General features: G+C 41.3%; 2 protein-coding genes across 2 annotated transcripts; one reads left to right on the forward strand and one right to left on the reverse strand.

The window, feature by feature from the left end:
• The first annotated feature begins 2610 nt into the window (after positions 1–2610).
• Positions 2611–7141, forward strand: LOC119744966 (lactadherin-like). The gene is made up of 5 exons (XM_038221189.1): positions 2611–2910; positions 3737–3785; positions 4128–4250; positions 6098–6291; positions 7001–7141. The coding sequence occupies exons 1-5, from the start codon at positions 2611–2613 to the stop codon at positions 7139–7141; spliced, it is 807 nt and encodes a 268-aa protein (XP_038077117.1).
• Positions 7142–13578: 6437 nt separating this feature from the next.
• Positions 13579–17402, reverse strand: LOC119746441 (serine protease 23-like). Its single transcript, XM_038223397.1, has one exon. The coding sequence runs from the start codon at positions 16756–16758 to the stop codon at positions 15571–15573; it is 1188 nt and encodes a 395-aa protein (XP_038079325.1). The 5' UTR covers positions 16759–17402; the 3' UTR covers positions 13579–15570.
• Between the last annotated feature and the right edge of the window lie 939 nt (positions 17403–18341).

Here is an 18341-nt window from a genome sequence, read left to right on the forward strand (position 1 = left end):
GCATCTACAAGCCCAAAACGTGAATTAAGTCAGTTTAACCATATTTTCTATAACATACTAATCCTCCAAATCCATTTATTTCTGAAAATTGCAGCAAAAGCAAATGTTGTACATTCCCTTTAAGTATTGCACCTTCAATTTACATTTGCGTTATTAAATGTGTTAAATCATGTGGTATAAATTGTGCACTGAGAAAAAAATCTGTCTATCGAGCTCCTCTCATTTATTTTAAAAGATGAACTGAAGCTATACCGAATATTACAAGTGGCGATCTATCAGACTTGATACGAAAATTATTATTATTATTAATTATTATTATTAATCATTTCTGGTAATGAAACCAAGGATTCCTCAAAAGCGCCCTAGGCACTGTAGCTCGCAAGCATGAAGAAACCTGTGGAGAGAAGACAATGAGAAGAAGTTACAGTTTAAGAGGTGGGAGGAAAACCCTAGAAGAATATTTTGGGGAAAACCCACGGAATCAGGCAGGGGCTGAAAACCCAATCCACATATTGGCCCAGGTGGGATTCGAACCCGGGTCACAGCGGTGGAAGGCGAGGAAAGTACCGCTACGCCAACATGACTCCCCAAAACAGTGAAAGGTCGCCCATTCACAACCGAAAGATATTTATTTTCCTCGATGTCATGGGAACTGGTCGTGGAATCGAAGCAGACCTGAGGCGACTCATAAAGCTAAGCTGACCCCGTTACCTCTGATATTTTTAAAATAATGTTTACAGCCTGAGGTTGATGCCAATTTGAACAATGGGGGCGTTTATAGCCTGTCACAACAACCGTCAACATCTGAATCACGTGAGCGTAGCGATCCAATCAGAACATCATAAATCGGTACCCGCTGCTATGTACATCTGATTCGAACTAGCCAACCGATCCCGTTAGCTCGGTGGTCGAGTGGTAAGACACTAGAAAGCAGGAGGTCGTGTGATTTTTTCCAGCTTTCACTCGGGAGGTTACACACTGAGTATACAGTGTTTAAACGTCGGTGAAGGGCAAAACTAATTTGATTTATATCACCCCGACGCAAAATTCCATCTTATAACATCATAAATTGTCTGGGTAAATGCTCATAATGTTTTCATAAGGCGTTCCGTCAGAGCTCTAGGTCTATGCACATACATGAACACAGCTACAAAATTTAATATCGAAGGTATGGACTTTAATTGTTCTCCTCACATCAAATTTGGATGAGCGAATCTTTTGTGTAAATTCAGTGAATCGCATGATTCCTTCAAGATCAGAGTTTTATGAGAAACTGTCAGTCAGTCGGTCGATGGATGATGAACAACGCTTAGTAATTTTCTTCTGGTCTGAGCGGCCGCTGACAGACGTTCAACCCAGCAATTTAGTTATAAATAATGAACAGCTCTCCATTGTGCTTCAGACAGTTGAGCGGTAGGAACTGACGGCGGTAGGACACTGGACTGCTATTTTCTGTCACATTCACTGATATTTCTCGATATTAAAAGTTTCTGGAATGAAATCTCAAAACGCGAGGGGATCTCAATCCCGCTTAGATCTAAAAAAAAACTGTTAAAAAAAAGGAAAAGCTGTTGAAAGAATTATGAGACTGAAAATAAAATTTTGAGTGAGTAGATAGGTTAGATCTTTTTCTTGATTTCTGCTGAATAATTTCACGGGGTGTTTAGTACCAGTCTTTAAAGTAAACTATTTTGATAATAATTCGAAAGGTATTTTTGGGATAAATACAAATGATCCAATATGCCTTAATTTTCCTTTCTTTTTTAATGAACTGAAGATCGTGTGCGTCGCGGGTGGGGGGGGGGGGGGCAAGTGGGCGCCCCCCCCCCCTGGAAAAGCCGAAAAAAAGGGGAAAAGGAGGGAGGAAAAAAAGGAAGACGAGGGGCGAAGTCATATTGCAGTTAATTTAATGCACAATTAACAACTAGGGCGTCTGCAGGGGTGTCAATATTGGGGTGCATGCACCCTCGAATAATTGATAAATTGAGAACATGCTAGAGAAAACACGAGGATTTTGGGAAATAATGTGCTCCACCCCCCCACCACTAGAAAATATCCTTGCGGCACCCTTGCTGAAGATACCGGAAAAGTCTTGACTGACGATTTAACAGACTCGGCCATCAAGGCCACAATGTCATCGTATTTTTCCCGCGGATCGTCGCAGCCTTTGAGGTGACTGACTCGTGAATTTTAACCGACCCCGTTACCTTGGAGATTTCTGTAATATGAAAGTTTAATAACAAAAGGTTTATGAATATAATAATGAACAACGTAGGTAATTGATTTGCGCGGCCGTCGATAACGTTCTACCCAGCAACTCAGTTAATAAAGCACGGCTCTCTCCATCTCCTCAGACAGTTGAACAGTATTAAAAATCTGACTACTGGTTGCTGTCATATATATTCACTGATATTTCTCGACATTAAAGATAAATCTGGAGTAAAGTTTCAAAACGCGCGGGGACTTCACTCCCTTTCAATTCTTTTTCCATGCAGATACTTTCTGTTTAAACGAAAGGGAAAAGTTTTTGAAAGAATTATGAGTCTGAAAACGAACATATTGAGTGAGTGGATGGTTTGGATCTTTGTTTGGATCTGGTTGTCGGCATGGATGGCGGAGTCGATGCAGTTCGTTTACCGTGAGCGCACGTTTATCGCAACGGAGCAGCGGGCGTTGCTGCATCATACCATCGGGGAGTTTGCGAGCAAATCCCCCGTCCGATGTTCTGTCTCCTGTCTCACGCACGCGGCGTGCCGCTCCTTCAATTTCGGCCGAGTCAGCCGGGTGTGTCAGCTTTCCGACGCGGGCAGGAATGATTTTCCCAAAGATTTTCAGCTGAGTGGGGATTTCACACACTTCGAAGCGGAGGATTTGAATGGATTGGGCGTTCAGACTACAGCCCAATATTCGGTAGGTCAAAATCAAAGTTATTTCACTTAATTGAGATTATTTTTTAAAATTACTTTACTAGCCTTTCTTCAAGTTCTCACTGTTAAAAAAAAATCCCATTTTGTTTTAAAATGTCCCAAATTTAATGACATAACATTTGCTTTAAATAAGTTTAAAACTATTTAAAAAAAACACCATTTTTAGAAGTCTGAAGAATTTAAAGACAAATTTTCAAATATTTCACAAATTCTCACATTCTTTAAACGCTGAAATTGTTTAAAATTCCAGAATAAAATTACGAAGAATTTGGAGTCCAATACTTTTTTTCGCCGAAAGTTAATAGCCATGCCGAGGCCACTCATTAAAACAAACATCTTCAGTTATTGTATGAACTACCGGAAAGACAGCAATAAATCAACGAATTCATTAAAGAAATATCGACCGGCTAGCCTTGCAAAAGCAAAATTTACTGAAAACCGATTAAAAACCATGTTTATTTTTATAAAAATTAATCAAAACCTCAAGGACTTCATATACCTTTATCAAATTAAATTACCAAAGGTTATTAACTGGTTACATTTATTGCTATGAGACGGCAACAAGAGAAAGGGCCTGTCAGTAAAACAACCTATAAAAATATTGATCGATGACGTTTAATCGATGCCAACCGTCTCAGTTGGTGCAGAATTCATTGAAAAGCGACAAAATTATATTCTGCGTCTGTGAGCAAATGATCGACCGAACGCAGTATGTGTAACCATGGTAACACATCATTGTGAATGTGTATGATGTCGAAACCACAAATATTAGGAAGCACGTTACTGTTTGATTTTTATATTTGTCACAGACTAGTGCACAGTCAACAGAGGCGGATGTTACAACTCTGACCACTGGTGGTGAGTTTTCCAGTGAAAATATATATGTTAATTTGTCTCGAATTGTTGGGAATCTTTTTTTATACATGTATTCCGTTTCGAGGGACAAATTTGATGGAATTTGTGTCGAAACAATTAGGGTTTTTTAAAGGTATTCTTGTTATAAAGTTTCGGTTGAAGAGTTCTTCTAAAGAAAGTTGTAAACTTTAATTTTTTTGCGCAGAAGTTCACCGTAAGCAAAAGTAAGACCATGCAAACTAATAATAACTAAAATGGCCTTTTAAAAACTTTTGTTCAATATAAAATTCCTTGACCATGAGGACGGATTTTCATCCAAGTTTTTGTTTCTTGGTTCGTGTTCAGATTGTAACTCTGAGAACGATGGTGCTATGGGCATGGCAAGTGGTCTGATACCCGACAGCAAGATCAGTGCCTCGTCTATCAATACAGGATACTCCATTCACTGGGCTCGAATCAATGACAAAGGTATTTTTTTTAAAGTATATTTATCTGTTGTAAATATTACCGTTTTCTTGCAGCGTTCTGCGTTTTGATGAGTTGTAGGTTTTGCCCTAAGCTCTGACTTCAAGAAAACAATGTTCATGAATTTTTACATTTGGTGAAAGGCTTACTGAGACTTCATCAGTGAAAAAAACAAGAAAAAACAAGAATATGCCAAGCCTACTAACTCTATATTTAAACTGAATTCAAGGAAAATGATTCATGAATTTTTACATTATTTTGGTGCAAGGCCTACTAAGATCTTGATCTGTTAAAAAAACCAAGAAAATGCCGAGCCTACTAACTCTATTTAAAGTGAGTTCAAGGAAAATTGATTCATGATTGTTTACACATTTGTTGAAAGGCTTACTAAGTAAATCAATACTAAAACAAAAAAACTAAGAATAGCCCATGCCAACCCTAACTCTTTACTGATTGAATTCCATAGGATGTTCATAGTGATATCCTTGGTATTTTACAAGTCAAGTGTGAGGTCTCAATTCCTTTTAAATATTATCATGCCAGGCCGACTTAAATTTAATGTTTACCACAATGAAAAAAAAAACACTTGGAGGTAGCGTGGGGCTATGTACATGTATGTAAATCACACATGTACATGTGTAATAATTAAAACACTTTTGTGATGGTTATTACTTATTAAATTAACTTACCTTCACCTGAGTTTAAGTTTTGGTTTCGGAGATGTATGAAAGTAGCATAATTAGGAAATTGTTTGGATAACTTACCGAGCACAGACATATGGACAGTTCATGGTATCCGTGGGGAAAAGATAGGTTTTGCTTTCTATAAAACTCCACGATGGAGTCGACTCAAACCAGGGCACCGCGTATACGTACGTGGCCTGAAACCTCCAAAAGTTCCTCATGTTTTGGTCCTTTTATAGTCCATATCCCTCCTTCTTCTACTCCAACTTTCAAGGTACAACATAGTTATTTCCGGCAATTCAAAGTTTTTGTTAGAACTTGACTCTTCGTGCTTAGTTGAACTTGTGAACTCAAGCCTTTCATAGCGGTTTTGTACTTTCACATAAACTTGCCCTACAAGTACAAGTACAAGTAGTTCCGCATAACAATGAAGCACGCCCTCCAGCGACAGCTGATGGTTAGTCAACGTATTTAAAGGGAATATACATGTACATCATTTGCTTTTGCTGTAATTTTCAGAAATGGATGGAATTGGGGGTTGGAAATATATAGCAAATATAGTTACACTGACTTTTTTTAAGGTTTTGGGATCGAAAATGCTATAAAAACCAAGAAAAACAATTATTTTCCTGTAGTCTGGTTCCCTGACTCCATATAAGAAGAAACAGAGCAGTTTACATACATTGGGGAATTGTAAGGCCAGGGAACCAGTCTAGCTGGCTTGTACCCGTTCATAGGTGTGTAATCGATTGCAAACAAGTGCGATGGTCAATTGGGGCCAGTATTAAAAAAAAAGCCAGTTTTTTCCAACGCTGGTCGGCCGACCAGCGTTAGAAATTGATACAAAAATACCACTTTTCTTGAAAATGACAGTATACCAGGTGCCATGATTTTACAGGATGCTTTACACTGTCATTCACTAACAGTCCAGCAAGGTATTTCAAAATGATTTGGTAGTTTTATTTTTTGATGTTTGCAAATGTTGTATTTTCCCTTTAAGCGGACTAGACTAGTTTCCAGTCCATTAAACTTTCCGAAGGGGACGGATCGATAAATATCATGCATTATCCTGTTGGGCTGAAGTCACTTTTTGGTGGGCTGGTCGTTTACAAAAAAAGGACCATAAAAATGACTTGATGTCTATATTTCTTTAATATTTGCATAAAGGTTGGTGCGCCCTCAACCATGACGCGAACCAATGGCTGCAAGTTGATTTTGGCGGGAAGGTGTACGTGACTGGAGTACAGTGCGGGTCATACTATAATGGTAACGCGTACATTGACGAGTATAAAGTTCTGTATGGTGATGATGGCGTTGCCTGGACTACGGTGCAAAATGAAGCTGGTACAGCAGATGCAGTGGTAAGTTTTGTGCTGATTCTAGGACCAGCCTAGTGTCCTTTTGCACCTATATGACTTACTGACTAACTGACTGACTGACTGGTTGGCTGGCTGGCTGGCTGGTTGGTTGGTTAGTTGGTTGGCTGGCTGGCTGGTTGGCTGGCTGGTTGGTTGGCTGGCTGGCTGATTGGCTGGTTGATTAGCTGGCCGGCTGGCTGGCTCCCCGTCTGGTTGGCTGGTTGACTGGCTGGCTGGTTGGCTGGCTCCCCAAATGGCTGCTTGGTTGGTTGGTTGGCTGGCTGGCTGGCTGGTTGGTTGGTTGGCTGGCTGGCTGGCTGGCTGGCTGGCTGGTTGGTTGGCTGGTTGACTGGCTGGCTGGCTCCCCGGTTGGTTGGTTGGTTGGTTGGGCTGGCTGGCTGGCTGGCTGGCTGGTTGGCTGGCTGTCTTTCACTCCCCTGAGCCGGTCAGTGTTATCGTATAAAATTACTATAAACGCCGATGAATGGGCTATAAAATCTGATCAACTGTGTACCCAGTTACACGAAAAGACTTTCAGTAATGAATACATGGGTACCGGGATATAACTAGGCCTGAAAAAAAAAAACCATGTGTTGTTTTCAACACACGTCAAGCAGCATGGTTATTTTACTACTGGACACATGTTCAATGTGCTATTCATTTGGACCCGATTAAAAAAAAATGAGTGACTTTTTTTGACTTTCTGTTTAAGTTTGATGGACCGCCTGACCGTGACACCGTGGTGACCTCAATGTTCCCAGCTGTCGTTTATGCGAGGTACATCCGCCTGCAACCTACAGCCTGGCCAGTGTACGTCTGCATGCGATTTGAACTGCTCGGTTGCCGATACTAAAGTGCGCCCTCCATCGGCAGAAGTGAAGTTGGCCATTTTCCCACTTAATGACCTTTGATTGCTTTATTCCCATAAATGTAGATTTTAAATCATATTTTGAAACGTTATTAGATTATAGATACAAGTGTCATGTGGATATCGGTGATCGCTTCGGAAGTAGTAAGGATGAGTTCGAACGGTCAGATCGCGTTAGGGTACCGCGCTACCCGTGATTCGTGGCGGGTCATCTCGCTGCGATCATCGGCGCCTATAGTGCCTCGACACAGTGGGAGGCAGCATTCACTCCGAACTACTTTCAAAATGCTCTCCTATGATTGAGATAATTCGGTTTAGAATGCTATGTGAAAAAAACCTTTCATAAGAAGTTCAATTTGAATGTTGTGAGTATCAAGTAGTAGCTAGACTATAAAGTTTAAATTTACAAGGTAAATTATGTGTTTTGTTAATATTCTGCACAAAATAAAGTTGTGAGCTAAACACATACCAAATGAACTGTACGTGCATTGAATAATTAAGTTTAATAAACCCAAGGCGAATTCGAGGTGCTTGCATAAAGAACACTTGTAACCAAGACCGAACTGGTAAGCTCAAATTATATTGTTCATACCCGTAAACTAAATACACGGCAGTCGAGGGCACTCGCCGCCGGTATAGAATTTATTCTCATTGGCGCCGTAACGAGGTCCAGAAGTTGGGCCCAATTCCCAAATGGCCAAATTTTATGGCCAAATCATCTGATCTATGAAGGTCGACGGCCTTTCTACATTGAGGTCACAACAACCTCGTAGAATTACAATGGTAAAACCAGACGGCATGGAGACTGAAATGAGACTGTAAATGGGTATAAGAACGAACTTGGCCTTGGCTGCGCTTTGTGTCTGACAAATTATTGATTACGAGTTGTTGATCTTGATTTTCCAGGGACAACCAGGTTGGATTTATAGACCTGCAGGTCATGGCATAGCTGACAGGGTTCGTATATGAAATTAACAGTAAAATCATGCACAGAAAATATGTAATTCGACCTGTAAACGCCACTCCCAAATTTGGAGTCTAGTATTTCATGACCTTCACCAAGATCTCTCGACTTCCACTGTTTGTTGGTGAGAAATGGACCTGATTTTCATAATATGCATTGTTATGAGGCCAGTATAAAATCAGGTCCAATATTGTTTGTGTGTTTGACGGAAATATTGAAACAAAAAAAACTGCATTGGATCGGATGTGAATATTTACGACCACGGGTCAGTTTCCCTTCGGCTTGTGTGCGTTCGGAATACATATGAGCATGAGCAAACAGTGACGTCAGCAATGTAACATGGCGTTAACGACTGTCACAATCGGAAGTCAAAGACCTGAGTCAGATCATAACTCTGAAAAATGGTTGACTAGACATTTTTTGGGTAAAAAAAATCTTTATTTACGAGCGGAGGGAAATCGTCACGAGTTGTAAAACTTCGGCACACTGGAAGTATCAAATTGTCTTAAAATATTGTGAAAATACTCGTTCATTTTCTTCTATCAATACGAACCACTGCGTATCACTGCGTGGGCGTAGCCATGCGAAACACGAGGGAGATGAACTCCCAGCTGCACATGCGACCTTCCATATCATAATGAGGAACAACCCCCACCGTTGACTTTTTTAGTTACGCACATCATGTTAAATCGTTAATAAAATTTGTTTTATATAGCTTATTTATTCCAAAGACATAAGGCAGGAACTTCAACAGTGTCCCGCCGAACTTCGGCAACCTCATTTCGAGAAAAACGGCTTTGAAAAAAGGAAACGCAACGGCTGTGGAAAACGTTCTTCAGTTTCCAATTTTGGGGATATTTTTTCCCAACAAAAATGCATAGTGTGAATCTTGGAAACCTTGTCTACTCAAAAATAAGAAAAAACAATGTTTATTTTGACTTGATTTTTCTTGTGTGTCCAACTTCAGGCGGTGATTACTCAAAACATGGTTTTGGGGACATTCCTCATTTTGCCACAGTAGGTCACAAATTTGAATCACTATGTACAATTCTTAGAAGTGCTCACTTCGATTTTTATAAATGAAGCAGGGTCAAGGTTTATCAATTTGACTTTAGAATAAAGCCAAGTTCCTCTCAGGAAAGAGGTTCCCATAAATTAGGAATTTTTCCTGTTTTTTTCCTTGTGGTCATTTCGCCTACTAAAGTTCCGTTTGTTAACTGTTAACCCATAAATCTCCCCGTTGATGTCACCTTTCGCCCCCAGTCTTGGCCCTAACTCAACCCCGATACCCTTGGGTGGATGCGCACCATCCGAGATCGTTTATCGTGAGAAATATTTCCTGACATTGTTTCTGAAACTGTGGAGATATTATAAGTCTCGAGTCCATTTTCTTCAAAGCTTAGGTAAAATTGACAAGTGTGAGTTAATTTAATTAATGCAATGAGTTGGTTGCTTTCTAATATCAAAAGTGAAAAACCCTGTCGAAAGTGAAACTGAAGCAAACTCTACAGACCTATTGCATTCATTATTTCATATAACAATGAACAAAAGCTCGTACCCCAAGGATGGCTGCAATGCGAGGGACCTACGTACAGTTTCTAATTTTCAAAATGAAAATGTTACCTTGAGAGTTTTCCCTGACATTGTTTGTTGAATTATATTTAAACATCAATCTATTTATATTGAAGTCTATGATCGCCTCCTCCCATTTTGTAACGTACCTTCCAATATATGTTGCCTTGTTAAGTGCATGTAGGCCTATATCATTTTCATTCAAGCTGATTACGCAGACAATATTGGCTGAACAAACAATCAAATTATCTTCAAAGGTCAGTCTCGGGTCAGCCTGACCCAGAAAAGGCACCAAAACCAAAACGGTTGACCCTGTCTCCGAGAAAAAAATGTAAAAAATTCCTGAGTCTTTTTTTATTTTTGATCGGCGGTGAATAAGAGCACCGTGCATGGGAGCAGTGAGGGTCAGACTATTTCTAACTCGATTGAGTTGAAAGTTTTACAATGTCAAATGTTCACAGTATAGTATTTGGGTTGCTACCATTCACAGGGGAAACTGGATCTCTTCACAGACCTCTCGCTTGGCAACATGCTTGACCCCCTACTGTGGGGGCGGGGTCAATGATGTGCCCAACCCAGCAGGCAAGCTGCATCAGGACCTCGACTCTGAAAAAATGGCATTTATTGGGTCATAATAGTTTTGCAGTTATGCCACTGAAGAATGAAAATACGCTTACAAAATGGCAAATGGGTTAGGCATATACGAGTCACGACTTTTTTTTTCGATCTCTTTCAAAAGACAAAATGTATTGCCACATTCATACCAATTTTTTTTATACCTATGGATTTTAGGGAACCATGCAACAAAAGGCTCTTAACTTTCTAAATATTCATATTTGGAAAAAAGAAAGGAAAAGTCTTCTGTACAGATAGTCGATCTTTCGTTATGGAATATTTATACTATATTTATTAAAGAAATACATGTAGTAATTTTTTTAACACATCATGGCTTTGAATATATCGTATTTATTTATCCGAGATAAAAGAATGTCTTTTATCACATGAATTCCTTTTTAGGAAAATGACTAGGTTAGCTTGAACCTTTCTTGATCCATCAACCCTTCGAAACACCTCCTGACGTTTTATCCCAATTTTCAGAGGAATGAAGCGGGGTAATCTCCGAGACCACAGTGTTCAAGCCCTAGGCGTCGCGTCAGCTCTGACCGTCAATATTAATTTTTCTCGGCAGGACCTTGACGCGCCACACGCTGCTCTCTCAGCCAGTTTCGCTGAAGGATGCGAGGCGAGGCGATAATGGAATTTAGAACATCAGAAGCCCCGTTTTGAAAACTTGTTAATGACATAAAATCATTGAAGGACAGTGACATAAATCATTTTACACAAAACACTTATCTAGTAATGTGTGATTTTGTGGTGTTTGCTCGTTAACCTTCGCGTACATCACGCAAGCAGAATACTGTAAAACCGCTCGTAAACTATGTTCGGTCTCTGATTTATATTCGACAATACTGCTTGTAAAAATACACACATACGTGAAAGTATCCGAGATGTAATGTTAAATTCATTCGGTAATATCGATGATTTGTTGGTTAAGTCAATTTGAGGAAACTCACATGAATATTGTAATAATAATTGACGACATAATATTTTAACCCATGTACATGTGAAGTTGAAGCGGAGAGTGCTGATTTGTTTAGGCACAGTTCACATACTCGAGTTGCACTTACACATGCTGAACATTCCCCAAGGGAGTGCTATGTTGTTTCTGTATCTTGACCTAGTCCTAACCCCATTTATCATCATTACCACATCTGGAGGCTCTGGGTACCAGACGAGGCCTTGGGAATTGGCATGATACATTACATGCCTGCAGTGCATTTGGTATACGAGCGATCATGTGGTAACAAAATTCGGAAAATACAGAGTAGTTAAAGGCGACAATTTTAATGTGCCTGGGCATCACATAATAAAGACACATAAGTTTGTGGCATGCACAGGAATCTTTTGACCGCTAAAATCTCGCGCCAAAGTCAGAGCAGTTCGGGTATCAGACGACAGAATTCAAGAGATTTTCAATTTTAGTTGAACTTTCTGACACGCGCGATAGGCAGCACCAGTGCATCAAGAAAAGTTGATATTCGACCGAAATGGTATCCTTGCCATTTTGATTGATTGATTACAGAAAATTGTTCCATAACGAACCACTCAAATAACGCCTGGCAGTTGAGCTGACAAAATTTATTTTCTTGGACGTCTGGAGAAAAATACATTAAGTGTAAAAAAACACACCAAGTTCAACCCAGTTTGCAAGAAAAATACAGGGATTTTGATACAACGTAAACAAACAGTGATTGGATTCGCCTGGAGCAGTTGGTTTCGTTAGCCGAGCTCCTTCTGATGGTTTAAGGTTTTTTGGCCGAGGAAACCAAAGAACTGTGGGTGTTTTCTGTCGACCAGTCAACTAACCCCGTCCGGCGGCTGAGACGAGGCGGATATTGGTTGCGTGGATCGCCCGAGGCCCACGGGCGAAAATCGGGTAGATTACGGTCGCAATTCCAACTCTGCCCTTATTTTGACGGAGTACTGTTTTTGTCAGAGCTCGAGAGAGCAGCCAACGCCCAGTGACGAGGAAGCAAAAGCGCCAAGATCGATGAGAGAGGGACTGGGAACCAGTCTACCAGTGGCGGAGCTGTAGTAGCCTACGCTTGCTGCAAGAAAGAATAACACTTATTTCTTGAGCAGCTCGCAGGGAAGAGGTAGGGAAAGGAAGAAACATTGTGTAATACACCCACATCCTGTATGGAGCAAAATAATACGAGCGTTTAGATAGAAATCGTCAATTTATGAATATTTTTTTTATCAGTATCTGTCTATCAAACAATAAAGGTATAACACCATGCAAAACGTTAATTTCTTAATATACACTATATTTACAATGTAATAAAAACGTGACTGATGAATTATACGACAGTTATAAGTCTACATTCTAGCAGAATCAATACATTATAAACTAGTATAAAGTATTACTACATTGTAATTTGAATCCAACTTCGGTGACATTTTTAGCAATAAATGAACAATGTCATGAGCAAACCCAGAGACGTATACCGAGACGTCTTGGGATCTGTTTTCGTCCAGACCCATCGTAGTTCCCCGCTGGACATCTCAGCAGTCAACGTGTTATTATCAAAACCGAGACATTCCTCCCACCGTGTGGATGGGACTAACCCCCACATCAACCAACCGCAAAAGTTCACATTCCTGAGTCCTTATGATCTAAAACAATATTTTCAGATGATGTATTATGATGCAAGTGACACGCCCCTCTACGGGTGTCCTAAATCTTTATCCTCAGGCTGCAACGTAAGCTGGATTCAGCACTGTAGTCCAGACATCTCAAACTCTAAAAACAAAATTTTGGGGTATTTAATGTTGATTCTGCATGGACTCACAGACAAGCAGAACGGCTGGTTTCGTGTCAAATTTAAGGAATGAAACGTAGTCTTAACTGTTATTTTACCCAACCCTACCATACTAATAATATCATGTACGAAAAGGTTAAAGTAGCAAAAGACAATGTTGACAAGGTATATCCATGATCCATGACTGCCAAACCTTGAATTAAACTGAGCGAGGGCGAGGCGAAAACTTTGATTCCTTTTCACAATTTAACTTTCACTGTCATTTTTGTCAAATAAACTAAAGACCTTTCCATGCTTTCATAACATACACAAGCCCCCGTGGGCGTCGCGAAGGGGGTGGGGGGGGGGGGGGGTGCGCTTCCCCCCCCCCCCCTCCCGGAAAAGCGAAAAAAGGAGGAAAAAAAAGGAAAGAAAGAAAAAGAGGCGCGAAGTCATACTGCTGTTAATTTAATGGGTTGGGAGGGGGGAAATGTCCCCCTTCCCACCGTCGAAAAATGATAAATCGAGAATATGCTGGAAAAGTGCTGGGCTTTCGGGGGGATGCGAAAAAATCCTGGCGACGCCAATGCAAGCCCCTTTTCTTCGTGACTAGAAATCGTAAATTAAATCTTTTCTTGGCTTTCTTCCCAAGTAAGAAAATGGATTTATTGTCCAGAGAAAAGATCTGGTTTCGGATCAGTCCCTTTTTCTGTCACGCGTACATCCGTTCGCAACTCCTCTGACGATAACAGTCATTAGAGGTCATTTCCGACGTTTTCCAGGTCTGTTGTGTGTCAAAATAAAAGCCTTGGGTTTCTACAAAGTGAGATTTGGACCTCGGGGCATTGGAGTCAAAGTAAATTTCTAGGGCAAGCGGTGAGAAATGACGAAGCAGCTAATTCGAAAATGATTCAAAGAAAAGAGTTTCAAACAGGGGCAGGCTGGAGTATGTTTTTGGTAAGACGTCAATTATTTTGTGACATTAAAATAAAATGCGAAAAATTCCTGCCGATAGCTTATACAATTCCGAATCATTGTGCTTCCTAGTAATACCATATTATTTTGCCAAAAGGTCGAAAAATTACTAATTACTAATAGTAACCTGACAACAAATCTAAATTCCTAAAAGTGCATGATTTGGTAATGTAAAGTAATTTTTTAAATCACATTTAGCATTATTTAATTGTACCACTACATGTATATGTATACACCTGTGGTCTCAATTCAAGGCCCATATAAATTGAGACTCCCCTCGTAAAACAACGCACATTCCACAACATCGAGTTTGGAATTCTTATTACAGCACAAGGCGGCTACACATATAAAGAGGAAATTGTGTCGTCAACCAAGTTTGGAAACCCAGAGTAACCTTGGATGGTTCAAGTTTTTGCGCTACTAGACTACGTGGCTGGACAAGCCAGGGGACGAAGTTTTATGGGTGTCGTAAATAACTGTCCCACAGTCGAACATCAGTAGCAGCAGGGCAGATGAACAACCTAAAATAAAACTGTCTAAAATACATCTACACCTAGTTAGATTTGACTAGAAAACAGTCCATCTTGCACCCAGCTGACTGCAGCAAGGGTCAGCTGGGTGCAGGTTGGACTGTTTACTAGTCAAATTTAACTACAGTGTATTCAGACTATTCAGAGTGCACTCGGTTCAAAATTTAAGCATTTCTATTTTAAAACTGAAGGCATCCAAACAATACTCTATTTGCATTATGTGACTGGCTACCAGCGATCATTCATCAGACCCCAAAGGACAACATTAAAAAGAAAGCTTAAAGAAACATTTCGACTCCGGGAATTGAACTACAATAACATGGCTAGCAAAACCAAACAAAATTGAGTGCTTATTTTATCAAAGGTGAACGAACGGAGCAACACATGTTGTGTTGAAAATTGCTCGCAAGATAAACTCTTCAAAATGCTGAGTGACGAAAAATAATGAGTAACTTCCTCCCAAGAGACCTTTCTTTAAGATTAAAACAAGATGAAGCATCGCTGGATACTTGATGATGAGGTGGAACTTGGGATTTTACAGGAATGGTAACTAAATCAAACGGATGGACTGTGAATTGATCATTTGTAAAGCCTTTCTGAAGTAAAACTGAGTCTTTTTTTTTAGTTATGCGTGACGTGTTCAAAGTCTCCGCCCCTTTTCAGCACTCTTGTTTCGCTCCATCTGTTGCGAAATTCTACTTAATTACAACATTCCAACAACTAAGCCCGGTGTTTTGAAGAAAAGAATTAAGCCAGGAAAACCTCGATCAAGCTTGGTCGACATTTCCATAGAACTGGAAACATTAACAAGATAACAGCACGACTTCAACGAGGATAGCAATTCTCAAAACACCGCTACTTTGTCTCTGTACTCTAAACACTTAATTGTTCGTAGACAAAAGTGAATAATATGGATCTTCATATTTCTGTACACTGTAAATTCTAACATACATTTGAATGGTTATCAACAATATCATTTCTTTTCAAACGAAACGCTACCATAAATGATCATCATCCTTTGCAATCGCCATATTCCCCCGTAACCCAGAAACAAATCTGGGCGAATTTTAGTGGCGTGATACGCATGGCAAAGTTCTGTTCCTCTTTTAGACCGAGGGTGTTCACGAAGGACGTCAAACCTCCGAACAGACCGATGACTTTCCTCGACCATCCCCCACCCTCGGGGTCCCACTGACGGACGTACACCCCTGCCCCGATGCTAGGCGGCTCCCCGTCGCACTGTTGGTAAAACAGCTCCTGGGTGCCATCCGTCACGGTGCAGAATCGGTAAAACAACTTGGGCTGATCGGCGATGTCGAAGGAGGAGAAATGGACCATGGTACCGACGGGTACGTTGCCCGTGTCTCCCATTCCGACTTCAAGATGTTCCCGCTCCGGGCTTCTCTTTAGCATGATGACAGCGTAATCTTTGTCCAGAGGCAGCAGGTTGTTCTTCTTGTTGTTGGTCCAGTCGTACGGGAGGTATACCTTATCCGCTCGGATCCAGATGAAGGAACGCTCGTAAGCCTCACGAGGATCCTCCGCCTGTGGTATCGTCTTCCGTTCCCGTCTAAACCCAGCCTTGAGATCCTTGACTTTCACGATGTATCGCTTCCCGTTGTGCAGACAGTGAGCAGCGGTCATAACGTGCTGAGGCGAGATCAGTACCCCAGTACACCCGGTGGACAACTTGACAGCAGCAGAGAAGGGGTACGTGGTGAGGTACTTGGCGATATTCACCTCGAACCTCGTGTCGAAATCAAAGACAGCTCGTCTCCTCCGAACCTTCCCATCCCCCTGCCTTCCAGCACCGCGCCGCCATTCATTGATGTACTCAACCAATTGTTCCTGGACCCGTAGTCTCGTCAACGTCCTGGTGCCGTTCGGGTAGACGGTCTCAAACGCTAGGGTGTCCTCGGCATCTTGAACGGTGTAGTTCCTCGACGCCTCCGATTCCTCACACTCCTCTCCGCAGTATAAACTTATCTCATCATTTTCTCCTTCATCTTCTGCCTCTGTCGATTCCTCGTTGTCCTCCTCCAATAGCGTGTTCTCGATTACAGCTGGGAAGCCTGCATCTTTGGGTAGTTGAAAGTTGTGCCACTTCTCGACAGCCAACTGCAAAGGTTCCCCGTGGCAGCACAAAACCACCACCGATGTGACGAAAGCCACACATACAACATTCATGTTAACCATCATGCTGCGGTTACAGTTTCCTCAAAGCAATCACTCAGCTCATCACTAGTACACTGCGGCAATTCTGTGATGACAACACACGTTGCGGCTGGGATAATTTACACTAACCTCAGGAGGTGGGTCACCCTCTTATTCCAAGGTGTAGATGATTCATATTTTTGGCGACAACCGTTGGCTCATCTCCAAAAATGTTTCTTCAGTTTGTCGTGCAGTTCACAGACGCGTAGCTCGTCCAAAGAGTGGTGTGCAGATCGTGTGCTGCACTACAGGAACGCGTCTGCACTGCTTATTGCCAGACACACGGCCTCCAATTGTGCCAAATAATTCCTTCTTCTTGCTCTCCAGTTGGTCTGTTTTCCCAGCTGAACTGGAGCAGACAGGCTGACTGATTTCATCAGCGCGTCACCCGTTTGACTCCTCCCACTTGATTCATAAAAAAAATACGTGCATTCCGATTGGTCGCCTTTCACCTTGACGCGCTGTAAGCAACTTGAACGAGGGATGTCTATGATATGAATTCATGGCTAATGAATAATGAATGACTTTGTGACATACCTGGTCGGCAGGAGCCGTGGAGAGCGTCTGACCTTCAAGATTCCAACAATAAACCATTCAATTCTCCCAAGAATGTCCAGGATGTTAATATCGGCATTTTTTTATCCGGAAAACTGAAGACCAAAGTGATATCAACAACTGAACGTTTGAGCACTTTGGAACCAGACAAGAAAGAAGTCAACAAACGAACGCATTTTAAAATCTTAAAACTTTTGCCAACGAAGGATTTATAAATCAACATGTCTCTTATTTCAAATTTATCTAGCCTACAGTAAATTAGGACAGATCATCAGACAAATCAGCTGTGATTTCATAGACAAAGATGTTCAAAGAGGAACAGGTGGGGAGTCAGGCTGGCGTAGTGGTACTTTCCTTGCCTTCCACCGCTGTGACCCGGGTTCGAATCTCACCTGGGCCAATATGTGAATTGGGTTTTCAGTCCCTACCTGATTCCGTGGGTTTCCCCAGCATCTTCAAGTTCTAGGCTTTTCCTCCCACTGTCTTGGTGTGATGTTTGCCCTGGGGTGCTTTGCCGACTTTTATGATACAGATACAGGTTCCAACAATTCGGAATCTACAAGGGCTTCTTAAAATTTGAGCCAATAAGTGCATGGAGGCCTTACAACAAAATAACATTCTGTTCTGGTTCATGCACTGGCTCATCATTCTCGAAACGTAATGAACTTTCCACACCTTCAGCGAAAATGCCAGGAAATTACGCATACTGCAGAGGGCGGTACGGTCTGTTTTTGTTCCTCTTGCTGCGCGAGTCGTGAAGTTCATTGTGAACCCCTTGGGAACTCCGAAAACTTCTGTGTTTTGATTGAGTTGGGCGCACACTCATATGAAGCGAACGACAGCAAGTCTCCGTCAAGTGTATAGTCGCGATGAAAGGGCGCCCCCAACCGAATAGCGATATCGCGGGATTCCGCGGGCGCATTGATAACAATAAATTTGCATCTTTTATAGAAATTTCGGATTCCGTTTTTTTATAGACTGGATAAAGTTTAAAAAAGTAAAAAAAAAAAAAA

Source organism: Patiria miniata, unplaced genomic scaffold (genome assembly GCF_015706575.1).
Source record: "Patiria miniata isolate m_02_andy unplaced genomic scaffold, ASM1570657v1 HiC_scaffold_7, whole genome shotgun sequence".
NCBI classification, from domain to species: Eukaryota; Metazoa; Echinodermata; class Asteroidea; order Valvatida; family Asterinidae; genus Patiria; species Patiria miniata.